This window comes from Trifolium pratense, linkage group LG4, assembly GCF_020283565.1.
Source record: "Trifolium pratense cultivar HEN17-A07 linkage group LG4, ARS_RC_1.1, whole genome shotgun sequence".
Classification (NCBI taxonomy): domain Eukaryota; kingdom Viridiplantae; phylum Streptophyta; class Magnoliopsida; order Fabales; family Fabaceae; genus Trifolium; species Trifolium pratense.
Window position 1 is genome coordinate 40,590,683 of NC_060062.1, and position 26,412 is coordinate 40,617,094.

The following is a 26,412-nucleotide window of genomic DNA, read 5'->3' on the forward strand; positions in this document are numbered from 1 at the left end:
GGTCTTGAAGACTCCATTGTAAAACTCGGTGTGATGCTTCACTTGATTCATTTTATTATGACGGTCTTTTTATGTTGTAGGTTTTCCTCTGTATCAAATTCAAACTATCATTCTCACGATGAAATGTGTTTGTTTTTAATTTTATGTTATTTATGTTAGTATCCAACTTGACTTCGATTATCTTTTGAATACTTATCCTAATTTTGTTGTGTTCATATGATTTGCATCTATATTTACAATGATAGATTATACCTAACTCACTTGATTAACAACATTCATGATTGAAATATATATGGTATTACTTATAAAAATTTATAATTCACGGGGAGATGACAATTTTTTTTGCTGATAAAAGTTTTAAAATCACTATTATGAATTATTACTGAGTAAAATTTATAATTGACTGAGCGATCCGACAATATGGTGGTTCACTTTTGTATTGTACTTATTATTTGGTTTTTAAGTTTGTTTACTCTTTTGGATGTAACGATTATGCAATGTACTTCTTGATCTTATTATCAATGATTTCATCATGTAAACATACTACTCATAAGAATATTTGACCAACTTAATTTATACATGTCACGGGTCTTGAAAGCTCCACTATAAAATTTGGCATGATTTTTGTGAACCTTTTTATATTATCCCTTGAATATTACTACTTAGTCCACTTAATTATGTTTAATTTACCATGATCAACAATATCCATGATTGACAACAACCATGATTAACATATAAATGACGTTCCACAAAACCCCGTGCAACGCACGGGGAGCCGACTAGTTAAGATCAAAGAATTCAAAAAGCAAGTTTGTGAACATTATTAAAAAAAATAGACTATTTAATCTTGATCGAACGACCAATAATATAGTAGACTACTACAAAAAAAGGGCTACTATAACACTTTTTTTTAGCTTTAATAGCACTTTTAAGTGCTATTGAAGCTGGTGCTATTGTAGGTCTGTAGCTATTATAGCACTTTTTAAAGTGCTATTGTATGATCAATCTTTAATAGCGCTTTCTACTCTAAAGCGCTATAGTAGATCTGTTTTGGCAACACGCTTTAATAGCGCTTTTCAGAAAAGTGCTATCATAGGTTTCAGTTTTAATAGCACTTGTGTACAAAAGTGCTATCGTTTACCCCACCTTTAATAGCGCTTCATCACAAAAGCGCTATTGTATGTCTTTTTTTTTTTACAAGCTGCAATATTTTTTTTCAACAGGTGTGTCTTTCCAACAATGGAACTTAAATTGTATTTTTGACCTGAAGCTTAATTTGAAACTTAAAACATAGGAGCAAATAATACAAAGGTCAAAAGGCAAAAACTATATTAATAAAGATATAAAAAGGCACAAAGAAGGCCAATAAGTACCATCAAATTACATGAATCTCCCATCCTTCACAAAACAAACAAAGAAGCATGACAATTTTGTGTCCAAGACAAAAACAAACTAATTATCCTAATCCCCTAGATGATGTTCATGACACTAATTATAGCAAGACAAACCAATCAACCTAAGCAAATCCTCTGCCAATTGCCAAACCAAGCAAGCATCTTTCATGTTTTCAAGAAGTCCCTGAAAAATTAAAAAGAAGAGAATGGAAAAGTTTAGCAGCAGCTACATTTCATAATTTTGAGCCAACAGTCCAAAAGTTCTATAATTTATATTTACATAAACTCCACACAATAAGATAAAAATTATTGTGACACATGAGAAGTTGTCAGAGTAAAAGTAATTAAGGAACCTCAAAATCAGTGTGCAAAATGAGATGTCATCTTCTTTAAGATCAGGAGCAATATCATTCTTTAACTCTACCAATGTGTAACATCTACAATTTGTGATTCTCTCGTGACTGCAGATCAATTTACTCATTCACTAGCACATCATACGCCAATTCTCAACAGAGATCAAGTCAAAAGAATTTGGACATGGAATAATACATCAATAAGGACATGCATATACAAGAAACAAGCTTGACTACTAATATCATGATCAACTATGCCAACTTATTCATACAAATTAAAACATAATATCCCTTTTCCAATGATTGATACCTAAATGCAGAAAAATGAACAAAATCATAAAATCACCCAATTCCAATAATAGAGGTGAACCTGAACACAGTTATTGACCATATATGTTTAAGTCAAGGGGACCTAGAGGCTATTTATTTGAATACATGAACTAGAGGCTAATAATGTATCAGTTGCTTCGAACTTTGATCTCATGTGGGTTCTAATAGTAAAACACAAACTGCATATAAATAAAAAGATGTATAAGTTGTTAATAATGTTCATAAAACATTTTGATCCCCCAAAATTATCAAACAGTTCCTGAAGTGTGACATAAAAGGCTCAAAAAAGATAAGAACAATGCAAAGAAAAATTCATGAAAACTAGAAATCAGTGTGAGAAATTGAAACAAACCAGCTTACCATCCATTTGCATCAATTACACAAATGCACTCGTCCACAAGAACAACCCCTCGTAGAGCAAAATCAATAACAGCAAATATCGCTTCAGCCAAGCACAAAAAGCAGCACGCAGACAAATGCACTATGCTGAAAACAAACCATAAACCTGCCCAGCAACAAATCATTGTCATGTATCCTACACAAATAAACAAAGTATAAAATATGAGACTTAGTGGTTGATTTTGCATAAAAGTTTCCTATATTTTGAGTTCATACTCATAGACTAAGCTTTCAATGTAGGAAACTTTTGCACCAACAAGAGAAAGTGGATTTGAAGATGGTGTTTGGTTTCTCTTGACCAGTGTCTGGTTTTGTAGATTTCCAATTTCTAAATTTTCCTATATTTTGAGTTCATACTCATAGACTAAAGTTAAGTACAATAGTGACAAACACAATTAAAATTACCTTGATTGTTGTTCAAATTTTGTCCCTTAATATAATGCCAGCACAATACAGTCATCAATCAAAATACTGACTAATATTAACAATCATCATCAATCAAATTAACAAATAAAACCAATCAAAATGTTGGGCACTCACCTTGTACATGTCCAGGCTTGAAATTGAAATTGGACAATCATCATCAATCACGTAGCAGCACTGTTGTGAGTAGAAGCTCCATTCGCGACAAGCATCTCCACAATGAATGGAATTTCCGCCGTAAAATGCGTCTGAACAAAACTGAATTGCTTGCAAAGAAGCTGCAGTTTCTCTCTTTGACTGAACCATGCCCACCCCTAAAAGAGGCTGTTACATTATTTGGTGATAAATGTTTAGCTGGAGAGCTCTATGCAACTGCAACCAAACTCAAACACCAGGTTCTATATATCAATACATTTATTACATGTTTAACAATTAACAAGAAAACTATAAGTCTATAACATGCAGAAACACTAGTTCATCAAAAATAAAAACAACATGCAGAAACAGTCATATGGAAGTTCTTAATTAAGCCATTTCTTACTACATAATCCAATCAAAACCTTTAAAATCAATAGACAATTCAATAGTTTACCAATTAAAACTCGTCGGGTAACATCTGAACCAGAAAAATAACCTGGACAACAGAGGCAAACACATCACCAATCCATAGCAAGCGAGTTCTGTCTTCTCGCACCCTTTTCAAACAATTCTCTCTCAACTGACTCCACCAATCGTATTATTATTATTATTATTATTATCAATCAATTTTCAATGAATGAATCCAGAATAATAGTATTACCTTTTGTTTCCAGGATTGGTAATTGCTGAATTCAGAATCGGATTTTAACGATAGCCGCCGCGTCGTAGAATTGACATTATTCTTCTCACATGATGATGATGATGATGATGATGATGATGACTCCATCGTAGTGCCTTCCTCCATATCTACCGCCGATACTCTCACCTGCGTTGCGTATAGCTTCCACTTCCTTCAATTTTTGGGTTCAATTTGGGATTTAGGGTTTAACAAGTTTTGGGAAATTGGAAACGATGGAGAGAAGAAGGTTTTAGGGTTCAATTGATGAATTAATGATGGAGAGTGAGTAAGAGTGAAGAACGATGGAGAGTGATGATTGAGAGTTCGATGAAGAACGATGGATACGGAGAGTGAGGAAGAGTGAAACGGTGGACCGAGAAAAAAGGGAATGAAACCTTTTGAAATTTTCAGCGAAATGTTTTAGTGTTTTTTTTTTACGTTTCCGGAAAGACCTATAATAGCATTTCACGAAAAGTGCTATTAAAGGGATATAATTTTATAGCGCTTGCAAGGAAAGTGCTATTAAAGGCCTCTCTCAAAATTTATTTTCACTATATTATAGCACTTCCGAAAAAAAGTGCTATTATAAATGTCTGAGTGAGATTTTTAATAGCACTTCAGAAAAAGTGCTATTAAATTAGTGCTATTGTAGGTCAAAATTGTAGTATTATCCTAATTTTGTTGTGTTCATATGATTTGCATCTATATTTACAATGATAGATTATACCTAACTCACTTGATTAACAACATTCATGATTGAAATATATATGGTATTACTTATAAAAATTTATAATTCACGGGGAGATGACAATTTTTTTTGCTGATAAAAGTTTTAAAATCACTATTATGAATTATTACTGAGTAAAATTTATAATTGACTGAGCGATCCGACAATATGGTGGTTCACTTTTGTATTGTACTTATTATTTGGTTTTTAAGTTTGTTTACTCTTTTGGATGTAACGATTATGCAATGTACTTCTTGATCTTATTATCAATGATTTCATCATGTAAACATACTACTCATAAGAATATTTGACCAACTTAATTTATACATGTCACGGGTCTTGAAAGCTCCACTATAAAATTTGGCATGATTTTTGTGAACCTTTTTATATTATCCCTTGAATATTACTACTTAGTCCACTTAATTATGTTTAATTTACCATGATCAACAATATCCATGATTGACAACAACCATGATTAACATATAAATGACGTTCCACAAAACCCCGTGCAACGCACGGGGAGCCGACTAGTTAAGATCAAAGAATTCAAAAAGCAAGTTTGTGAACATTATTAAAAAAAATAGACTATTTAATCTTGATCGAACGACCAATAATATAGTAGACTAAATTGAAGTTGAGAATTGACATAATCCAAACATAGTCGACCCACAAAGTTCATGCGGGATGGGTTATTGCACAATGCCTCAAATTTTGAAGGCAAATAAAAAAAAAAATTAAGCTACAAAATGGAGTTAACGTCTTTGTTGAATAATTTATTTTATATATACTATTCGTATAAAGTTATCTTACACATACATTTAATAATATATTGACACATCTTCTGATGTATTTTAAAACATATTACGTGTCACATTCATTAAATAACGTGACAACACATTATTGAATATGTATGTAAAGTAATTTTACACTGACAATACACAACAATTAAACTTCATCTCTCAAATTATTTGCGGTGCCTTGAATCAAAATATCTCAACTGCCATGATGTCATGCGTACGCAACAACATTTATTTTTTAGACTTAGTTTGATGAGGTATGAAATGATTTTAAATTTTTATGAAAATTTATAGAGAACTCAAGTATAGATGCAAATTAAAGAAACCTTGTCTTCTTTCTTTCCTTACGTACGAAGATATTCAACCCAAATTTTAAAATAAAAGTTCCTGGTCATATATCTTGCCTGTTTCCACACACTGATAAAATAATTAATACTAGTATCTATCAAATAATTATCTAAGATAGGAACTAGACTTGGTCATTCATTTGGGTGAATAAGACATAAACCAATATTCAACGCAATTGTGTTGTCGTCTAACCGCAACTGGAACTATATACATATACATTACATGTAAAAAAAATAATATCTAGATATAGAACTTAATTACCCCACTAGTATACCCTACGGCAATTCATCAATGTTCAACTGAACTATATGTAAATTAATTTGTGAAGCTTCCATAGAAAGTAAATGGTCACCGATTACGACCTACGTATGTGTAACCTTTATGAGGGTACGTTGAATTTCATTTTTGGTGTCTACAACTACAAACATAGTGCACCAAAGAACAATTTTTGTTTGTGTTGGTACAAATGTGTTTTTTATTCTTTTTTGTGTTGATTTTCACACATTAACATTGTGATTGTCCGGTTTTGATCATACGATTTACAGAAATAGATTTTATTTTTAAATTCATAATTTAAAATTAAAATACTAATTTTAAATTTGAACCGTCTAATTTTAATCAAACAAATTACTAAAATGTGTGGACTGTTGACTACCATGAATCATGATCCCACTTTCTTTTGTGGCAAGTGGGATTGCATAAGATAGAAAACCGTTAAGAGAAGTCCCACATGTGAGATGATTTGAATGTGTGTTTATAAAGTAAGATCAATTATCATCTTATAAGTCGATTTTGTAAGAATAAGTTAGACTCAATATTCATTTCTAAGATGATACCAAAGCCTCTCTACGATCTATTAGACCATCTGCTATCAATTTTTTATCGGATCATCCACTATTTATATCTGCGTCCCAAGCTTTATGTGGTTGTTCAAGGATAAATGTGATGATCCTTCAAATCTCCTCATGATCCATAAACCTAATACTTTAAATTTTTGGATAAAAATAGTGTCCACTCGCTTATATGATTGCTATTAAGCTAAATGTAATATATAAGACAAATTTAATTAATCATTTTCTCCGCCAAGAAGTTAGGAACAGAGCTAAAAATCCACTCAAAGGATAATTTTATTTTAATAGATAGGTCAAAAGGTAAATTATGGACGTTACCTTAACAATTATCTCTTTCTTCCTAATGAGTCTGACCTCATGTCATCCAAATCCAAAAAGATCACAACAAAACCAAGTCATCAAGCTGGCATACAAAAACATCACATGTGTGAACCTTTGAAATTTAAACTAGGCAAATTCTTATCTACCCATTTCATTAAATTGGGCTGGATTACCCATTTAAGTTGGCACTAATCTAAACCATCCAATTAATCTTCTATCATTTATGTCATCAAAAATATAAAAGTTGCAACTCTAGCAAGTTATAATTATGTAATTATAAAAATACCCACTGAATTTTAACAATTTTTCATTCCATCTACTTCAAAGTTCAGATTTTTTTAACTAAAAATTATCATTTTTCATCTTTTCTTAATTTCTAGTTCATTTTCGTTTTATTATTTTTTTAAATTTTGAACTTGGTATGCAACAAATTACAGTAAAACATTAAGTAGTTTTGTGGATCATGATTTTACAAATTTAATGACACAAATTTTGTGTTTTTTCGACAATCATAGAGGGAGAAATCAAAGAAAAACCTCTTCTTTTATGGTGTTCACAAAATCAAGAATTTTGTTTTAAATCTCACGTTTTGATGTTTAAAACTTGATAATTTTGTGTTAAAATCTTTAGAAGATTGAATTCTGGTCGAAACGCACCAAAAATCGCACGAAACAAGGCTGAAAACGCGGAGAAAAATGGTGATGGAGCGCAACCCAGTTTTGACCCGTTTTGGTCACGGGTCGACCCGCCAGAGGTTGAAGATACACTGTTCATGCTTCAGTGAGTCCCACTCGCGGGTCAGAGAGAGTGAGGGAGAGTGTGATAGCTACGAGCGTCCGATTTATATGCCGTTTTTTGCGTTGCGCTTTATTTAACAAGCTTTATTTTTATAATATTTTTTTCAAATTTATTTCCTGAATTAAATTTTATTTATAAAATATAACAACAATATTAATTAATTAAACATTTTTAAATAATGTTATTATGAAAAATATGTTAGAAATACAATATTATATATCGTCAACTTTATATTGATATTCACTTCCCTTAATAAAGATGATATGATTATGCTTACCACATTCTACCTTCTCTAATTATAACAAACTTAATTTTTTTAATTAACAAAATCCTACAATTAGATGCAAGTGAAAGGTTAGAAATAAGAAGAAAAAAAAATGAATTTTGCACATTATCTTTCGTTTGGCATATTCTTGTGTCATGGCAAATAATTTAGAGGAGAGAGTTATCATATTACCGAGGGGATTAGAAATAGAGAAACAACTCCTGACATCGCACGTAGGGACATCGCAGGAGTCGGGGTTTGAACCTTGAACATTTCACTTATTCATCTTTAATATGAAATTTTTAACCACTAGGCTACTTGACAAGAAATAGAGAAACAACTCAATAATTGGCCTATTTTCAAAGCTAGACAGACGAAATCAACGAATTATATGGATATTGGGAGAGACTCGGTACAAATCAAATCTTATTGAAAGTTCAAAGCAACCCAGAACTAATCGAAAGCTTAGAATAATAATCATCTCAAATATTAATTTGATTAAAGTTTTATTATAAACAACTTTAGAGATTCGTGCATTCGCACAGATCCATTGATTTTGATGCAATATTTAAATTCATAATGGTATTAATGCAAAAATATATTTAGGGTAAAATATTTTAAATTTTGTTATAAAATATAAGTGAAACTATTGTGCTATTTATTGTAAAACTTATTAAATTAGTAAAAAATAGGGTCAAGTAAGTTTTTGGTTACGATAAATATCTCAAATTTTGTTTTTAGTTCCTATAAAAAATTTCTACAACTTTTAATCCCTCAAAAACTTTCTGCCACAACTTTTGGCCATTACTTTTAATAAACTTTTGTGTACTTCCACATTTTCGAATGATTTTTTGTATTCATATTTATATTTTTTATGCATTTATATTCATGTTTATAAGGTTATAAAAACCTCTCCCATAAAAATTTATTTTTTAAGATGAATTATTCATCAATTTTTAAGCACGTAAAAAAAATAAAATAACATTTAATTCATTCATTGTCAAAAAATTTTAATTTTTGCAAGAGATATTCTTATGATGTACTAAATATTTAATGGAATAAAACTTGCTAAGAGGGACTAAAAATAAAATTTAAAAGTATATAAGAACTAAAAATATATTTAACTATAAAAAATATGATTTTCTCTATTAAAAATAAAAAATATGATTTAAAAAATATACAATTTCGTATGTTGTTTGCCTTTGTGAAAACAAACGAAAAATAGTGTCAAATTTTCAAAAAATAATGAAAAGGAGTACTAGTACCGTGAGTAAATTAATTAAAGAGAGTGTACCAAAAAAAAATTAATTAAAGAGAGGGAGTTTCAAAAAAAAAAAAAAAGGCGATTGGTTTTTCATTGTAAACTACAACAGACCTTGAATTGTGTGGGTGTGATTTAAATTTAATACTTCCCTTCATTAACTTTGGGGAAAATGTAACATTATTAAAAATTTCATTGCTACAATTAAAAATTACAAAGTTAATATCTCTTCACCACTCAATATTTGACAGCTTGGATGGGTAAAAGTAACCCAATTGCTATGGATGGGCAACCAAGTTGTCACCTTTAAACTAAGCCCCCATATCAAATATTAATTAATATTTCGTGAGATTATGCATATCAAATAATATATATAGTAACACAATATATAGACTATTAGTTGTGCAGCTTATCACATTCACATACTTACACACACGTCAACTAACATGAAATTTTGTTCAAACTTCAAAACCAGCTCTAACGTGCAAAAGACTCTAACTTATTAAATTGCATGTTTCTACAATTTTCTTCTTTCTATTTTGATCCCCCTCAAGTCTATATATATTTGTAAACATATTCATTGTTCAACTATCCTTATCCTCTCTACTCACCACTCTAGCTAGCTAGCTAGCTATTATATAACAAACAATTCTATATTTGATATTAAGACCAAATTCATATACAACAATTTTTGCTAAGCAATTAAGATATGGCTTCTACTGGTGATCCTGAGTACAAATCATCTTCAACTCCGGTTCCGGTGGCCGGTGCTGATTACTCTAAGTTTGATTTGCTCCTAAGGTTTCTATTGTTTGCATCATCATTGGTTGCAGTTGTGGTGATGGTTACTGGTAATCAAACAGAATATCTCCCTGTGCCCCGCCCCGCCAAGTTCAGATACTCACCAGCCTTTGTGTAAGTTGCATTAGAGTTATTCAAACTTCTAATTAATTCACTAAGTTTATTATAATCATAATATTTAAGCATCTAATTAGTCTTCTAATTTTATGTTTTGTCATATGCTTGTCTATTGTGGTTATTTTCAATATTTCTAATTGGTTACTTCTACGGGAGGTAATCCTGTTGGAGGTACGATCGAGTGCTAAATATATGTATTTTAGATAGAATTCGAACTTTGATTCTTCACATGCGAGACTAGCCTGCCTCGCTAGACCCAATTCTAGTTGGTCATTGAGCTCACCAACTTTTCCATTTATGGTTACAAATTAAAATTTTGTTTTTTAATTATGCTCTTATTGTTTTCTTTTATTTGTGTATGTGTGCCTAAATATTTCTAATTTGAGATTGTGACCAAATAACTATTTCTCTTTTTTGCATATGAACATGCATGAAAGTTTCAAACTGCTTTAGCAACTAGCTATTAATTTTATCTTATTTTTCTTGACCTGTTTGTTAGCATTTCAAGCTTGACAAGTTGTGAACTAAACAACTAATTTTTTGAAGGCTATAAGAAAAAGCAAAGTCATCCATGATGACTTTACTTAAGACCACTCATGTTCTTGAATTCCCACCATATTTTTATATTAATTATTTTATTCAATTTGCACAGATATTTTGTCGCGGCATTCTCAGTTTCTGGGCTTTATAGTATCCTCACAATTCTTGCATCACTCTCTGCCATCAGAAAGACAAACCTCAAAACCAAACTTCTCCTCCACTTGATCTTCTGGGATGCGGTAATTAAATTAACTAATTAACCTTTCAACTTAATTTTACCTTACTATTATTCAATGTCAATATATTTTACACTGTCAATCAATCATGTCTCATTGTTTGTGACGACTTTTAAAGTAGATACCGTCAAAAGTGAAATATTTTTAACGAAAACAGTCATAATTGATTGACAGTATAAAAAATATTGACATTGTCGGTGTATATAAGTTAAATCTTTATTCAATATTCGTCTTCAATTCTAAGCATTTACAATGATTTTATTGCAGGTGATATTGGGGATATTGGCCTCAGCAACAGGCACAGCTGGGAGTATGGCATATTTGGGTTTGAAAGGAAACAACCATACTGGTTGGAATAAAATTTGCAACATCTATGACAAGTTCTGTAGGCATGTTGGTGCATCTATAGCAGTGGGACTATTTGGTAGCATTGTTGTTCTTTTGCTCATTTGGATTTCAGCTCACAGTATTCATAGTCGAGTCCCTAAGTAGATTCAAAGAATGTTGTGTGGATCATTCTTCATACACATATTTGCATTTATCTTCATAGTTGAATTGTTTGTGAAGTTATTAGTTAGTGTGTTGGGTAATTTATTGATGTGTAATTGACTTCTATGTTTGTGAATGTTGCTTTGATGGTGTTTAGTTGATAATTGTTTTTGTAAATGTGTGTTTTTCTACCAAGGAGTACAGTTGTATTTTAAATTCTATTAATTAATGTTATTAATTTTGGTAATTTTGCTCCCACAAAAATAAAATATGTAATTAACTAAGAAATTTCTATATGAAAAAAAGGTCTGTCACCGCGGTGATGTCTCTGTGACAGTAAAATAACCGTTATTGAGGTTACATTAGCCGCATTTAACAACAATTCTATGCAATATCAATAATCATGATTCACAATGCAATATCAATAATCGCAATGCAGTCGTGAGATAAAATCAGTACCATAACATGTCAGAGAAAGAGACTGAGAGATGATACCCAAGCAACATGTGATCAATTTACTCCTCTGCGAGAGTATTATAATTTCTAACCCTCCCTAATGCTAGTTTCTAGTTTGTAACAACAGTTAGTTATTGAGGTCTGAGGTTCGATTCTCTCTGGTGCCAATTTGGGTGGGCAAATTTAGCTTCTTCAAAAAACAGCAGCTATAACAGTGTTTCATGGCATGGCCATTAAAGTTGCCATGTTATTGATGCAAAGTTGTTTAAATTGGATGAAAATGCCATAATTCCCTGGAAAAATTTAACCACAAAATGAGTATCTTCCCTACACAAGCAATGCATTTGCCAAAACGTGTGAAACAATTGGATACGAGTTAGGACACTTTTTACCAGCGAATAACCATGGATGAAAGTTTGTGTAACTCTTCAGTTATAGATAATGAGATATGGACTTCAAACATGCCATGCTAAGAAGATAATAAGCATTATAATTTATTACTGCCCTGTCTTTCATGACATACAACATATGTATCATTATTGCAGAATTTTATAAACTATAACTATACACATACAAAGAGATATTATTCACACATATTATAACTATACACATACTGTACCAATGCTGATAAATATTAACACTTATTGTTGATGATGATGGATATTAACACTTATAGTTTATGCTGATAGATATCAACACTTATAGTTATGTCCTTATGGCTATTCCAATCTTTGGGTAACCTGGTAGGACCAAGGTATTGACTTATGACCAACAGCAGAGATCTGAACACGTAAAACCTCGTGAATAGTACCTCGGCGAAGCACTCCCAAAACAGACCCATCCTCTTCTGTTGCCAAATCTCCCAAAGAAACCCAACGAAAAAGTAACTCATCCCTTCCGCGGTAGCCATAGACCCACCTACCAAGTTTCCACCACTTGACGCATACATGCCGATTTGAGATCTGACAAGTCCGAAGGACATCTACAAGATCATCACCCTGCCAACAGAGAGACTTGCATATGAAATACACATCACTCTGATCAAGTCCTTCAAAAGGCTAGCACAAAAGGTAATGTGACAATTTGTCTTCTCTAAAGTGAGTGATGTGCTTTAGAGAATAAATTGTAGGATTATAATCGTTGACCAGAAAATTATCCTTGGGATTATAACTGTATACATATACATCATCAAGGATTAAGTATTGAATATCATACAGTTATTTTAATTGAGAAGCTCTCATAAACCAGAAGCTATTCTAAACCGGGCCAATATGCAAAAGATAGAATTTGATAGAGGCAAATGCAAACCACTGCCCTAACTTGTCAAGGGATCAAATTAGCGGGATTTTATTAAAAATTGTAGTTTTTGAAGTTGCTAATGTATTGAATACTGTGATTTTCAATAAAAACTCTATATATGTATTGATTACTTAACTAATGCCGTAAGGGCACTAGCTAGCAAGACCCTATGATAGAACACATGTAATGGACTGCGATTATCCCAATTATCATCAAGCAACACCAAGTTAAACTATGATGAATTAATTACATTTTGAAAGGAACCAAAATATTGAGGGATGTCAAACAGGAGTACCATTAGTTAAACTGCAAATAAAAGAAAAGAAAGAAGGGTGGAAAAGGATGGAATACCCGAATTCCAAGGATTGCTATGCAATAATGCACGCCAACCAAATTAAGCAGCACATTCATTTGAGGTTTAAACAGGAACCTCTGGATGTCTTCATAACCAAACCTTGCACCATTAATAGTTTCAAAGGCTTGCAGATAGTCCCCAACCTCAAGTGATTCATTACGGGAACAGGCTTTCATAAACCTCTCAACAGACCCTGCTCTGATTCCCAACTCGATGTGCCTCTCGAAGTACAATCTTCTCCATGTCTACAATCCAAAATTTCAAATAATTACCACGTAATAGTAATAACACTGATCAAACCAAACCAGCCCAATATCAATATGCCAATAACAATAATGAATGAGATTATAGAGACTCCTCGTATATTAAATGTCGTTTCAAATTGATTATGCACACTTCTTAAAAAAAGCATTCAGTGTACTAATTTCAATGATAATACGAGATTCATTGACTAAAATACCATTATTGATAAAGTAGATAGGTTGAGGTACACTAAATAAGGGTTAAAGTAGAAATGAAAGAAAAAAATGGGACAGATACATCTTATTCCAAAGAAGATGTACTATTTTTGATCAATTCCAAACGTGATACTCGGAGTCGGGGTCTATTTGGAATGACTAAGTTGAGCTTATCTATTGGCATAAGCATTTACGAAACTATTTGGATGAACTTACGCAAACAACTTTTAACATGTCTATAAGTTGTTTTCATCTTATTTCCATAAACTCTTTATGATATCTTGTGAAAACAACTTATACTTATAGCTTATATAAAAAAGTTGACTTTATTTTATCTTTTGTTATACAAAGAGCTTATACATAAGCACTTAATTAAGTTGCCAATCCAAACAAACAGGTCCTTTAATATAAAACTTCAGGGATTACAAAATTATATATCCAAATCACTAAAACAGCCAAAATTTAACATCAAGAGACCAGGTACTTTCCTTCTGAGCCTAAAAAGGGGAAAAATCAATAAATTTAGGGTTTGGATGATAGCCCAGAATCCAAATTCAAATAAAGTGACAAACTTCAATCAAATAAGAAATTGGGTGAATCTCAAAAACAGGAAAAATTGGTGGATAATCTCTACCTACCTTGACATAGGGAGAGAGAGATGAATGAAGTAAGGGCCATCTATTAGTAACAAGAGAGTGCCAAATAGAATCTGAGAAACAGAGTTGTCTCCAGAATTTGGAACAAGAACCCAAAGCACACAAATCACGATCCTGGAAAACGTAAAAGAAGTAAAAGGGTCAATAAAAATCGAAGCTTTAGCATGATATATGTAAATAAATTGAAAATTGATGCAAAATTGGAACCTGAAGAAGTGAAGCAATTTTGAAGGTGATGTCTTCAGGAAGGGAGCTGAAGAATGAAATTGAATCCACCTGATCTTTGCACATGATGATGATGATGATGATGATGATGATGATGATGATGATGGAGTTGAAATTTGCAAATGAAATTTTTATCTCTTTTTAATTTGGGATTTAAATTTGTTCATAATCTCTATACATCTTATACATAACGTAACTCCTAAGCTTTAGTATTAAAAAAGAAAAAATAGTCTAATTGAAATAACTCCACAACTCCACAAATAGTAGCTGGAATGATGCCCGAACCAGATTAAAAGATATAAATAATGATATTTAAATTAGGAAAATGCTAACAAGTGTCTGGACACTTATTAAAATGTAAAAGTAATAAAAATATTTTAGAATTTATATAATTAAACTCTTAAAATTATTGCATACCTAAATTAGGCTTGAATCACCAATCGTTAGTTGGTTCAGTGGTGATTGGTGCTGAACTTGGTAGGGATAGGGTTGGGAACAGGCCAGGCCAGGCCAGGCCTTGACAGGCCTGAGCCTGGCCTACGATTTTTTTTCAGGCCTGAGTCTGGCCTGTGGCCTATCAAATGTTATTTTTTTTGGCCTGGCCTGAGCCTTTTAAAAGTCTGGCCTGGCCTTGTAGCCTGTTTAAAAGCCTGTGTTACATTAAAGCTTCTCTATATAGTTTTTTTAAATAGGCTAAACAGGCCTTAAAAAGTTCATATTTAAATTTTTATAATTTCTACAACATTAAGAAAAGGCTAATAATATGATTAACACAATAATTAAAAACTAATAAAATAACAAATACGATTACGAAAAGTCGCAATAATTAAAAGCTAATAATATCTATATAAATAATATTTTTTTATAAGATATAAATAATAATATTATATAAATAATAATTATTATAAACAGGCCGGCCTATCAGGCTTCGTAGGCCTTTTTAGAAGCTTAAGCCTGGCCTATTTATGTAAACAGGCCGTTTTCAAAGCCTAAGCCTGACATTTTTAATAACCAGGCCAGGCCAGGCCAGACTTATACAGGCCAGGCCGAAGGCCCCTGTAGGCCGCCTGGCCTATTCCCAACCCTAGGTAGGGAGGACCGCGGTTCGATTCCCCACAACTGCGATCGGGAGGGGGCTGGAACCACTTGATGCCAGAACTGACCCCCGAACCAGATTCAACTGGTGGTGAAAAGCCGAAAAAAAAAAAATTAGGCTTGAATCCAAACGTAGTTATTTAAAAAGAGTCGTATGTCATGTATTCGTAAATATTAGATCAGTTGAAAGGCGATATTGTATGCAATATATAAGATCAGAGTTTTCTGAAATTCTAACTACTAAGCTACTTAATAAAAAAAAATTACATAATGTCAGAATAATATGAACTGATAATTTATTTAGTGTCATGGTAACTAATATTTTTTACCACTAGTTTAACAAAAAAAAATGAAACTGAAAATAAATAAATTTGCAGAGCATATTTTATATGTTTTGAAAAGATCAACTACGCAAATCACAAAACTATAATATCATATTAAATTTCTTAACTAATATCCTAACATTATTAATTAGCATTTTTCATAAATAAAATACAATATACAATTACGTATAACAGTTATTATTTTAATTTTTAGGCGTGAGAAAGAAGAATCGTGAGGGCAATATCTGTATTTTCATTATTATGGGTTGTGATGGATCAGTGGAGTGTTGTGTTGATATTTTTCATCGGTGGTTGTGTTGTCTATTTAAATTTAAGTTTTATATACATTTCCAAGTCAATAAATAAATAAATAATAGTAGGTTATGTGCTATATTTTTATATAAAAAAAAAATACTAAGTGCTATAATAACATGTCAATATTAAGTCATTAATGGTGAATGATTTTTGTAGTTTGTTAGAGGTTCGGAGTTTGATCTTCAACTTCATTTTAAAAAAAATAAAAGGTTTAAATGTAGTTTTACCCTCTATTTTAAAATGCGGAATTTTACCCCCTCTATTTTACAATTTGTTGGATTTTGCCCCCACCAAAATTTTGCACAAAATCTGCTTATGAGCCTCAAGTTCAAAGCTTCGCACAGAACTCAATTTGGATCAATAATTCACCAAACTGATACTGAAACGACCGCAATCGAGTTAGTTTTCCAGACAATCAAATTCCACTAAATTTGGAATTACAAAGAGAGATTAATTATTGTTTTAGTAAAAGTCTATTCAAATTAATTATCGTATGAAACTACTATTGTTATTTTCGTCATGCCTCTCACTCTATAGCTCATTTTTTAATACTATTTACATGTATGGAAAGATAACGAAATTACTCTTATTGGTGTATTTGTATGTGTATTATTATTACAATGGTAGTTGAGTGAGAGTGAGCGAAAATGGATGGACAAAATGTTGTTGTTGCATGGTGTTTTATTTTTATATAAACTTTTATGTATTTGAGTTTTGTTTTTATCACTATAGTTGTGTATTTAATAAAAGTTTGTATTATATTTCTTTAATCAAAATATATATTATTTTCTTATTTCCATTAGAGAATTTTTTTGAATCCGCCACTGAAGACTTTGGCCCATTTAAGTTACTATCCACTATTAGCACTATATATTTGTATCCATTTGTTACATTTAAGGAATCAATGAAATTAAATGAAATGTCTTAATTTGTTTATCTTTCCTTTATGTTTTCTTAGATTAGATAGTTTTAGGGTTCTTCATATATAATTTAGCTTAACTTTCCTAGATATTAGACTTGATAGGATTATCTTCCTATCAATATCATGATTTTTTTTTTTTAAAAAAAAACATAGATAGTATAATATTTTTCTATTTGAAGCTTTTCTCTCACTTTTTTAATATCATGATTCTTAGCACTATGTTAGAAACATGGTACCAAAAAAAAAATTCTTACCAAGTTTATCTTACAAGTTAATTTTGTTAGAAACATGGTATCAAAAATAAAAATGTTCCTACTATGTATTTTTCAACAATGTTTATCGGTTAATAACTAGTCTAGCAGGGTTGCTAACAAATCCCATGGACGCCAACACAGCAAATTATGAGGCTCTAAAAAAGACTATATCGACTTTAAACAGCAAATTATCGACTCTAAAAAGGATTTATCAATCACCTTTTGTTAACGGGGTTGAAAGGAACTCATTTCTTACATTCACCAGCAGCAGCAGATATAGTCCTTGCATTAAATCCAAATCCTAATGCATTTCTATATCAAACAAAATCAAGTCAAATTCTATGTCAAAACAATGTAGTTTAAAAACCAAAATTAAAACTCAAAGCAAAGAAAATTTATCAATCACCTTTTGTTAACAAAGTTGAAAGTAACCCAATTTTTACATTCACCAGCAGAAATAGTTCTAGCATTATTAAATCCTAATGCATTTTTATATCAAACAAAATCAAGTCAAATTCTATGTCAAAATAATGTAGTTTAAAAACCAAAATTCAAAGTAATAAACCTTAATAAGTTTGGATAATTTTGGTTTGATAGTCTTGTTGACGATGAGAACACCGCCTTTAGCATTTTTCTTCAATTGTAAAGTCGAATTAAGAAGCCTTGTTGATACACAAAATGGGTGAGTGAGTGAGCGAAAATGGATGGACAAAATGTTGTTGTTGCATGTTGTTTTATTTTTATTTTTCTTATTTCCAACGAGCTCGAGTCTCAACGAGCTTGAAGAAGGAACGGTTGAATCTGAGTTTGACAAAGATGAATGAGAATGAGAGTGAATCTATGAGAATTAGGGATTTGAGAAGGAAAAAAAAAGAGGGAATGTGAGTGAAATAAGATGCAGGGTTATTTGAGAAGTCATGACGGTTTGACCAGAACGGCCATAAATGCTTCAGATTATAGTAGTGGCGACGGTTTGATGAAACTGTCGCTACTGTTCTGTCGCAAATCCCCAATTTTGTTGTAGTGTTTGTCCAGTACTCGAAACAGTTTTAAAATCGAACACAATACAACAGAAGTTGTTATGTACAATCCCTTATTTTTTTAGCAGATCAAACACACCTTTAATAATTTGAAATTTCATTAGGAAATAAGAATTTTATCAATTTAAACAATTATTGTATTTAAGTAGTACTTTCCACCTATTCGAATTGAATTAAAGTTCATTAGATTTTTGAGCCAAATCACTTTGATTACAAAAACAACTAAAGAAGAAGAGTTAGATAGACTTTAAACATATTTTACATTACATACATAGATAGTTTCACCTCATCATAAAATATTGGTAATCATTTACTTAATTACTTTTGGTAAATATTATTGTATGATGCTATCCAGTTCCGAGTATGGGGAGGTCTGTCTGAATATTAAGAATGAATTCTTAATAAAAAAAATTAAAAAAAGAGTCATTCTGTATTTAAAATTTAAATTGTAAATAACAAAAAAAAAAATCATCATACTCCCTCCGTTTTTTTAAAAGTGTCAAGTTCTATCATATTTAGCGGAGGGAGTAGTAAATAACATCCAAAATAAATATATTTTAATCAATAACATTAAAATACATTTTCAAACTAATATCATTATTGCTTCAAAAAAACTAGGAATATCATTATCAACTTTGTAGTAATGTTGTTTTTTTTTTTATGATCAACTCCAAATTACTTATAAATTTTAGAATGCATCTATTAATTAATTAATTTTTTTAGTATGAAATATTTTTAGTAATAATAAAGTCATTATTTTTTTTACATATATAAAAATAGACCAATATAAAAAATTAAAAGCCCTAAATATTTGAGGCCCTGCGTCATGGCTCACCATCTATTAGAGCCGGGTATACGGACCAAGGTCCGCGGGCCGACCCGTTTAACCCGCAGCCCGCACGGACTTAAGACCAATTTTTTTTGGCCCGTTTACATTTTTGCCCGTGTGGGTTGGACCGTTAAAACCGCGGGTTAAATCCGCGGGTTCGCGGGTTAGCCCGTGGCCCGCCTTCTTTTTTTTATATAATTAATTACAAATTTTATCAAATATAAATAACTTGGTCCATGTCCAAATTCAACTTTTTTAACCACACAAAAAAAAAAAAAAAAACAACTCAGTCTAAACCCTAATTATAAAAAGCAACAACACACTCCAATTTTAATCAAGTAGACAACAACACAAAACATCAGGATTCAAGCATGTTCTTCTACTTATAATATTTTGTTCTTTTTCACTATCTTTTACTTTGTCTTAGCTGTATATACATTTGCTAGTATTTAAAAGATACATGTCCAAATGGGTAGTTATTTTTCTTGGGGTATTTTCCGCTATTATGTTTTGAATAATTTGGTTATCTTGATGTGATTTAGTTAAGTTGAATATGTTAATCTTTATATGCTTTTTTGGGTACATGTAAAAAGTTTTTCTCACTAAAATGGACAGTACAAAACTGACGATAAGAATTAGTTGAGTTTGATTTTAGTTGCATTACTTCCAAAGAGAAGATAGATAAATTCAATGATATCACAAACTTTATTTATTTTTATTTGTTAGTTACAATTTATATGTTATAACATAAAATTATTAATGGGGGCTGCTAGCAAAGTGCACCTTTTCAGTTGGACCAAAATACCCATTCTTTTTAATTAATTAACCAAATTACCATCAATGGACGCGGATCCAGTGTCGCGCGCGTACCGCAGGACCATGGTTACAGGCCGTTGATTTCCATCAGACAGCCAAGCTCTGATCTCATCAAGACTGTCTGATCAATCAGACAGCCCAGATCATCCGAATCCATCAGATTCCAGCGCGTGCACCACACTGGATTACACCCTGGAGAGAAGAATCTACTTTTTAAAAGCAGGACACGTGTCGCTGTCTGATTGGCTGGGCGTGATTTTTTTCCATTTAATATTTGAACTCAATTATTTCGTTGTAAATTAATTTTTTATTTTTTATTTTTATACCAAAATTCATAATTTTTTTTTCTCTCTACAAATAGAGACTTGGTTCGTTTGATTTGGACACAGAAAAAAAAACCCAATTTTTCACTACCTTAATCTCATTTTTCACTACCTTACATCAACTCACTGAAACCATTCTACCAGGAAAATGGTTTCAGAGTACAAATCTCTGAAACCATTCTACCAGCTAAATGGTTTCAGAAGCAAATAACTAAGAATCAACTTACTGAAACCATTCTACCAGCAAAATGGTTTCAGAAGCAAACACAATTAATAAATTACTCACTGAAACCATTCTACCAGTAAAATAGTTTCAGAGTACAACTATGTGCAACCATTCTACAAGCTAAATGGTTTCAGAAGCAAATAACTAATAATCAACTTACTGAAACCATTCTACCAGCAAAATGGTTTCAGATTACAACTCTCTGAAACCATTGTACCAGATAAATGGTTTCAGAAGCAAACACAATTAATAAATTACTCATTGAAACCATTCTACCAGTAAAATGGTTTCAGAATACAACTATGTGCAACCATTCTACCAGTAAAATGGTTTCAGAAGCAAACATTAGTTTTTAATTACCGTTTTATCTCATTTAATTAACTAAAAATAGTTTCAGGTCTCCAAAAATTTCATAAAATATACCAAAAGTTCCAGAATATTATCTACTATTTTCCTGGTATAATGGTTTCAGTGAGTTGGTTGAGTGGTGCGTGTTAAATTACAACACACAAGTAACGTATTTAGTAGACAAAAAATGAGATTAAGGTAGTGAAAAATTGTATTTTTTTTTCGGTGTCCAAATCAAACGAACCAAGTCTCTATTTGTAGAAAAAAAAATTATGAATTTTGGTATAAAAATAAAAAAATAAAAAATTAATTTACAACGAAATAATTGAGTTCAAAGTATTAAATGAACAAAAATCACGTCCAGCCAACCATTGTGTGACACGTGTCCTACTTTTAAAAAGCAAATTTTTCTCTCTCCAGGGTGTAATCCAGTGTGGCGCACGCGCTGGAATCTGATGGATCAGGATGATCTGGGCTGTCTGATTGATCAGACAGTCTTGATGAGATCAGATCTTGGCTGTCTGATGGAAATCAACGGTCTGTAACCATGGTCCTTCGGTACGTGCGCGACACTGGATCCGCGTCTATTAATGGGTATTTTGGTTAATTAATTAAAAAAAATGGGTATTTTGGTCCAATTGAAAAGGTGCACCTTGCTAACTTAGACCTAACTAGGGTCTAAGTTAGAAAACCCCATTATTAATAATATATTTTTTTAAGCTTTTATTATATCAATATTTTACTAATTTAGTTTATTTTTTGAAAAAAGTGATTTTTTTATTTTTTTTGGTAATAGTCTGCGGGTTAACCGTTTAACCCGCGGGCTTATGCGGACTGGACTCGGACTTAATATTATAACTCGTTTATATTTACCGACGGGCTTGTTCGTCCCGTTTAATATGTGGGTTTATGTGGGGCGGATTAAACGGGGCGGGCTAACCCGCGTACCCAGCTCTACCATCTATCTCATCTTATGATACAACATAATTGGCGTGGACAATGGCATATGGTCGATTTAAGCTCAATTGTCTTACCAACCTTGTTTTTTTGTCGCTGTCCTTATGCATCAAAGTTTTCTATCCTCATTGAAAAAGATAGATAGATAGTGTGTTACCATATAATGTAAACCAATCAATCATACATGCAAAATCATGCCTTCTTTAAGCGTATCATCACAACACAACATATTCATTCCTTCACGTTTGTTCATATCTTTCTGTCCTTGTATTTTTGTTTTAACTTTGTTAATAGTAAAAAATTCTATGGTGAAGTTTGTCAAATGACTTTGAAACCAAATAAAAAAAAAGTTAAATGATGTAGTCACAATTCTTGGCCAATCAATAAATAATAGGTAATAAGTTAGTGACACGTATGATTATATGGTGCATGCAATTTTATGTGTATCAGTGTATTCTCATTTTTATTATTAATACATTGCAACTAGTCTCTAACATATTAGAAAGACGAAAAAGAATTTAGGATAGATGAATTTGTTGATGGGATCTAAGTCCATTTAACATGATATTAGAGTCGATATAAGGGGTATTGAAGTTGTTTGGAGTGGTAGTTAGACATATATATATATATATATATATATATATATATATATATATATATATATATATGGAAAATTATGCTAATAAGTACATATTGTTGAAAATCGAAATGCAACAAATATTAGATGATGACCTGTTTCAATTGACTTATTTTTCAACTTATCAATATTAATTTATGTAAATAAATAAATTTTTATGTTAATTTATAAGTTGTTGTCGATTAAAATTGTACTTCATAGTTTTTTTTTTTAACATATGAATTTAGTTACACAAAGTTTTAAAAGGTAAAGCTGACACCACAACACAAGACGGAAAGGAACTTCACAAGAATAAAAAATGCTCTCTTGTTTCACTGCTTCTTTTTTTTCTGCTTTTTCTATTTCTCTATATGTGTTTGATATATTAACTCATTTTCTTTTACTGCACATTACAGCTTGTGGGGTGTCAGCAAAATCATTGCTTTCTCACTTTTGTTTGGTAAAGTTATCATATTTTGAATTACCATTTGCACATTCCTTTGATTATTACTACTTTCAGCTTTAAAAAATCTGTGGGAAAATGAAGAAAAATGTGGTTGTAGAAAAGTGAGAGAATGTGAAGAGGAGGAAAAAAGTTGAGTAAATGAGTGTTGTGAGACATGGGGTGTGTGTTTGGGAAAGAGGGTTCAGAGAGGAAAAAAGAGGTGGTGAAAGTTGCTAAGGTGGAGGAGGTTGAACTTGAGTGTGAGGTTCAAAATGGTGTGAATGAGAAAGAGGGTGGAGCTGGAGATGATGAGAAGAGGAGGAGACAAAGAGCAAGGAGGGAGAGGAGGAGGCAATCTTTGAAGCCTAATCCAAGGCTGAGCAATCCACCTAATCATATCCATGGTGAGCAAGTTGCTGCAGGGTGGCCCTCTTGGCTTTCCAAGGTTGCTGGAGAAGCTATACATGGATTGACGCCTCGAAGGGCGGACAGTTTTCATAAGCTTGATAAGGTATGTCAATTCCTGGCTTTGCTTTTGTTATTTTCATTTGAATTTTGATGGTTTTTTGTTGGGTGTGGCTCATAGTTTACTGATAAGTAGGCAGCTTGCTCGAATGTGTGAGAGCATAGTATTTTTTTTTTTTGTCAAGTAGCCTAGTTGCTAGAAATTTCACCCTTAAGGTGGATAAGTGGAATGAACGGGGTTCGAACCTCGGCCTCCTGCATATATAATGCAATGTCCTTGCCAATTGAGTTAAACTCATAGGACTGTAAACCCTAGGTTAAATAATAAAAAGGTATTGCAGCTGGAGACATAGACGCAATTGGCTGAACTCTGTGATCAACTCTTGTTTTTTCTTTGTTTGCGTTTTTCGTATATGATTTCTTTTGAACTAGTGTTTTTTGTTCTAACATTTATGTTGTTTTCCCTTTTTTCAAATGTAACCAAAATTTGAAAAGTAGTAATTATGGATTTAAGACATGGCTAGATTCTTATGTTATTTTGTTGTAAACTTAAATTGGGATTCAATCTCTTACTTCTGTACTATTTTTTAATCAGATTGGACAAGGTACATATAGCAATGTTTATAAAGCTAAGGATACTTTAACTGGAAAAATTGTTGCATTAAAGAAGGTTCGTTTTGACAATTTAGAGCCAGAGAGTGTGAAATTCATGGCCAGAGAAATTCTGATTCTGCGACGTTTGGATCATCCCAATGTTGTCAAACTAGAGGGTTTAGTGACTTCTAGGATGTCATGTAGTTTGTATCTTGTCTTTCAATACATGGAGCATGATTTGGCTGGACTTTCTACAAGCCCCACAATTAAGTTTACAGTGTCTCAGGTATCAAAACTTTTACATTTCGTGATTGCAATTAGGTTTATGATTCGAAAAAGAATATGGCTTGATTTGGAACTTCTTTAGGTTAAATGTTACATGCATCAGCTATTTTCTGGACTGGAACACTGTCATAACCGTAATGTGCTGCATCGTGATATAAAGGGATCAAACCTTCTTGTTGACAATGAAGGAATTCTTAGGATTGCTGATTTTGGATTAGCTTCCTTCTTTGATCCTAATCACAAACATCCTATGACTAGTAGGGTGGTTACTTTATGGTATCGATCTCCCGAACTTCTTCTTGGAGCCACTGAATATGATGTAGGAGTGGACCTGTGGAGTGCTGGCTGTATTCTTGCTGAATTGTTGGCTGGAAGGCCTATTATGCCCGGTCGAACAGAGGTATGATCTCTCTAAGACTAATTTCATTTTATAGTTTCTTCATATTGCTGATATATATACTTCATGGTTCATAGGTTGAACAGCTACATAAGATATTTAAGCTATGTGGTTCTCCTTCTGAAGAATATTGGAAAAAGGCAAAGCTACCACATGCTACAATTTTTAAGCCGCAACAATCATATAAGCGATGCATATCAAATAAATTTGAAGATTTCCCACCATCATCATTGCCACTAATTGAAACCCTTCTAGCTATCGATCCAGATGAACGACAAACAGCCACTGCTGCATTGCACAGTGAAGTAAGACAATAATCTAGTTGCTAACTTAATCTTGCGAAATCATATAGATCACGTATGTTGTTTGAGATACGATAAATTGTGCTTGAAATGTTTCGTTATTTAACACAAGGATCTAAGTTTACTGTTAAATTTTCTTTTCTGCAGTTCTTTATGACACAGCCTTATGCTTGTGAACCCTCTAACCTTCCAAAATATCCTCCCAGTAAGGAGATGGATACAAAACTACGGGATGAAGAAGCTAGAAGGTGAAAAACTTAAATTCCTTTCAAAATGTAACAATAATTTCATCAAGAGTTTCTATGTTCTAATACACACACATGCATGAAGGAAGTTTTCTGAACATCTAAATGAAAGTTTCAAACATATTATGAATTCACTTGTGCATAAAAATTTGAAATGTCCTTAAAAATTGATATATTGAAAATTCACACATTTAAATATTTTAATGTTCTATGACTTTAGATTAAGAGCCGCGGGCAAAGGTAATGCTGTTGGAACTAAGAAATCACGTTCACGTGATCGAGGCGGGAGGGGAATTCCAGTTCCAGAGGTCAATGCTGAGCTGCAAGCAAATATTGATGTATGATAAATAAGGCACTTTATTCATTTAAAAGAATTACTTCTAATACTTTTATTTTTCAATTCTGTGATAATTGTTAACTAATTTCATCACAGAAATGGAGACTGGTAACGCGTGCAAATGCGAAGAGCAAGAGTGAGAAATTTCCTCCTCCTCACCAAGATGGAACTTTAGGCTATCCTTTGAGTTCATATCACATGGATCCAGTTTTCGATCCTCCTGATGTTCCATTTAGTTCCATAGATTTCTCATATACTAAAGCAAGTATTCAAACCTGGTCCGGCCCATTGATGGAACCGAGGATGAGTGCACCGAGGAGAAAGAAGAACAAGGCAGGCCTCAAGAAGGACATAAACAGGTAGAATCTAAAGTGTAAACAAATGCAGTACAACACCAACAAAATTACAAATAGGTATTCTTGATGCTGCAAATGCTGCTTCAAGAAGATATTGTACCTTTACTTTCTAGTCACTAAAGCCATTATTGGCACAAGAGAGATAGAAAACATTGTATTTCCTGCTCACATTTCTTTCACAATGATCAAAGGTTTATTATTCTCTA

General features: G+C 32.1%; 4 protein-coding genes across 16 annotated transcripts; 2 read left to right on the forward strand and 2 right to left on the reverse strand.

The window, feature by feature from the left end:
* Positions 1-1,304: 1,304 nt before the first annotated feature.
* LOC123924185 lies at positions 1,305-4,372 on the reverse strand. 13 transcript variants are annotated; one of them, XM_045976986.1, is made up of 6 exons: positions 3,699-4,209; positions 3,017-3,617; positions 2,882-2,906; positions 2,438-2,612; positions 1,748-1,855; positions 1,305-1,578 (listed from the first exon to the last, which is right to left on the reverse strand). In XM_045976986.1, the coding sequence occupies exons 2-6, from the start codon at positions 3,203-3,205 to the stop codon at positions 1,560-1,562; spliced, it is 516 nt and encodes a 171-aa protein (XP_045832942.1). In that variant the 5' UTR covers positions 3,206-3,617; positions 3,699-4,209; the 3' UTR covers positions 1,305-1,559. The 13 variants fall into 13 exon arrangements, 7 of the variants coding, with proteins under 7 accessions (XP_045832942.1, XP_045832939.1, XP_045832937.1 ...); XM_045976983.1 differs by having other exon boundaries at positions 1,305-1,855; positions 3,017-3,271; positions 3,534-3,617; positions 3,699-4,208; XM_045976981.1 differs by having other exon boundaries at positions 1,305-1,855; positions 3,017-3,271; positions 3,492-3,617; positions 3,699-4,202.
* Positions 4,373-9,487: 5,115 nt separating this feature from the next.
* On the forward strand, positions 9,488-11,512 carry LOC123923254 (CASP-like protein 1D2). Its single transcript, XM_045975938.1, has 3 exons — positions 9,488-9,999; positions 10,655-10,781; positions 11,046-11,512. Exons 1-3 carry the CDS (start codon positions 9,794-9,796, stop codon positions 11,268-11,270), a joined length of 558 nt encoding a protein of 185 aa, XP_045831894.1. The 5' UTR covers positions 9,488-9,793; the 3' UTR covers positions 11,271-11,512.
* A 673-nt stretch (positions 11,513-12,185) lies between these two features.
* LOC123923252 lies at positions 12,186-14,944 on the reverse strand. The gene is made up of 4 exons (XM_045975937.1): positions 14,699-14,944; positions 14,474-14,605; positions 13,374-13,622; positions 12,186-12,721 (listed from the first exon to the last, which is right to left on the reverse strand). Exons 1-4 carry the CDS (start codon positions 14,780-14,782, stop codon positions 12,443-12,445), a joined length of 744 nt encoding a protein of 247 aa, XP_045831893.1. The 5' UTR covers positions 14,783-14,944; the 3' UTR covers positions 12,186-12,442.
* An 8,116-nt stretch (positions 14,945-23,060) lies between these two features.
* Positions 23,061-26,412, forward strand: LOC123924627 (probable serine/threonine-protein kinase At1g54610). Its single transcript, XM_045977573.1, has 7 exons — positions 23,061-23,736; positions 24,286-24,570; positions 24,652-24,969; positions 25,044-25,271; positions 25,416-25,516; positions 25,734-25,851; positions 25,947-26,412. Exons 1-7 carry the CDS (start codon positions 23,401-23,403, stop codon positions 26,211-26,213), a joined length of 1,653 nt encoding a protein of 550 aa, XP_045833529.1. The 5' UTR covers positions 23,061-23,400; the 3' UTR covers positions 26,214-26,412.

What these genes read in the sequence shown, in the direction of transcription:
- LOC123924185 (XM_045976980.1), bottom strand. Translation starts at nt 3,205, where the DNA reads ATGGTTCAGTCAAAGAGAGAAACTGCAGCTTCTTTGCAAGCAATTCAG. An exon ending in CAAGCCTGGACATGTACAAG is followed by an intron (nt 2,907 to 3,016) that starts GTGAGTGCCCAA and finishes CATTATATTAAG; the next exon opens with GGACAAAATTTGAACAACAA. An exon ending in GTAATTGATGCAAATGGATG is followed by an intron (nt 1,856 to 2,437) that starts GTAAGCTGGTTT and finishes ATTGATCTGCAG; the next exon opens with TCACGAGAGAATCACAAATT.
- LOC123923254 (XM_045975938.1), top strand. Translation starts at nt 9,794, where the DNA reads ATGGCTTCTACTGGTGATCCTGAGTACAAATCATCTTCAACTCCGGTT. An exon ending in AGATACTCACCAGCCTTTGT is followed by an intron (nt 10,000 to 10,654) that starts GTAAGTTGCATT and finishes CAATTTGCACAG; the next exon opens with ATATTTTGTCGCGGCATTCT. An exon ending in ACTTGATCTTCTGGGATGCG is followed by an intron (nt 10,782 to 11,045) that starts GTAATTAAATTA and finishes ATTTTATTGCAG; the next exon opens with GTGATATTGGGGATATTGGC.
- LOC123923252 (XM_045975937.1), bottom strand. Translation starts at nt 14,782, where the DNA reads ATGTGCAAAGATCAGGTGGATTCAATTTCATTCTTCAGCTCCCTTCCT. An exon ending in AAATTGCTTCACTTCTTCAG is followed by an intron (nt 14,606 to 14,698) that starts GTTCCAATTTTG and finishes TACGTTTTCCAG; the next exon opens with GATCGTGATTTGTGTGCTTT. An exon ending in TAGCAATCCTTGGAATTCGG is followed by an intron (nt 12,722 to 13,373) that starts GTATTCCATCCT and finishes CTCTGTTGGCAG; the next exon opens with GGTGATGATCTTGTAGATGT.
- LOC123924627 (XM_045977573.1), top strand. Translation starts at nt 23,401, where the DNA reads ATGGGGTGTGTGTTTGGGAAAGAGGGTTCAGAGAGGAAAAAAGAGGTG. An exon ending in TTATGCCCGGTCGAACAGAG is followed by an intron (nt 24,970 to 25,043) that starts GTATGATCTCTC and finishes CATGGTTCATAG; the next exon opens with GTTGAACAGCTACATAAGAT. An exon ending in AGCTGCAAGCAAATATTGAT is followed by an intron (nt 25,852 to 25,946) that starts GTATGATAAATA and finishes ATTTCATCACAG; the next exon opens with AAATGGAGACTGGTAACGCG.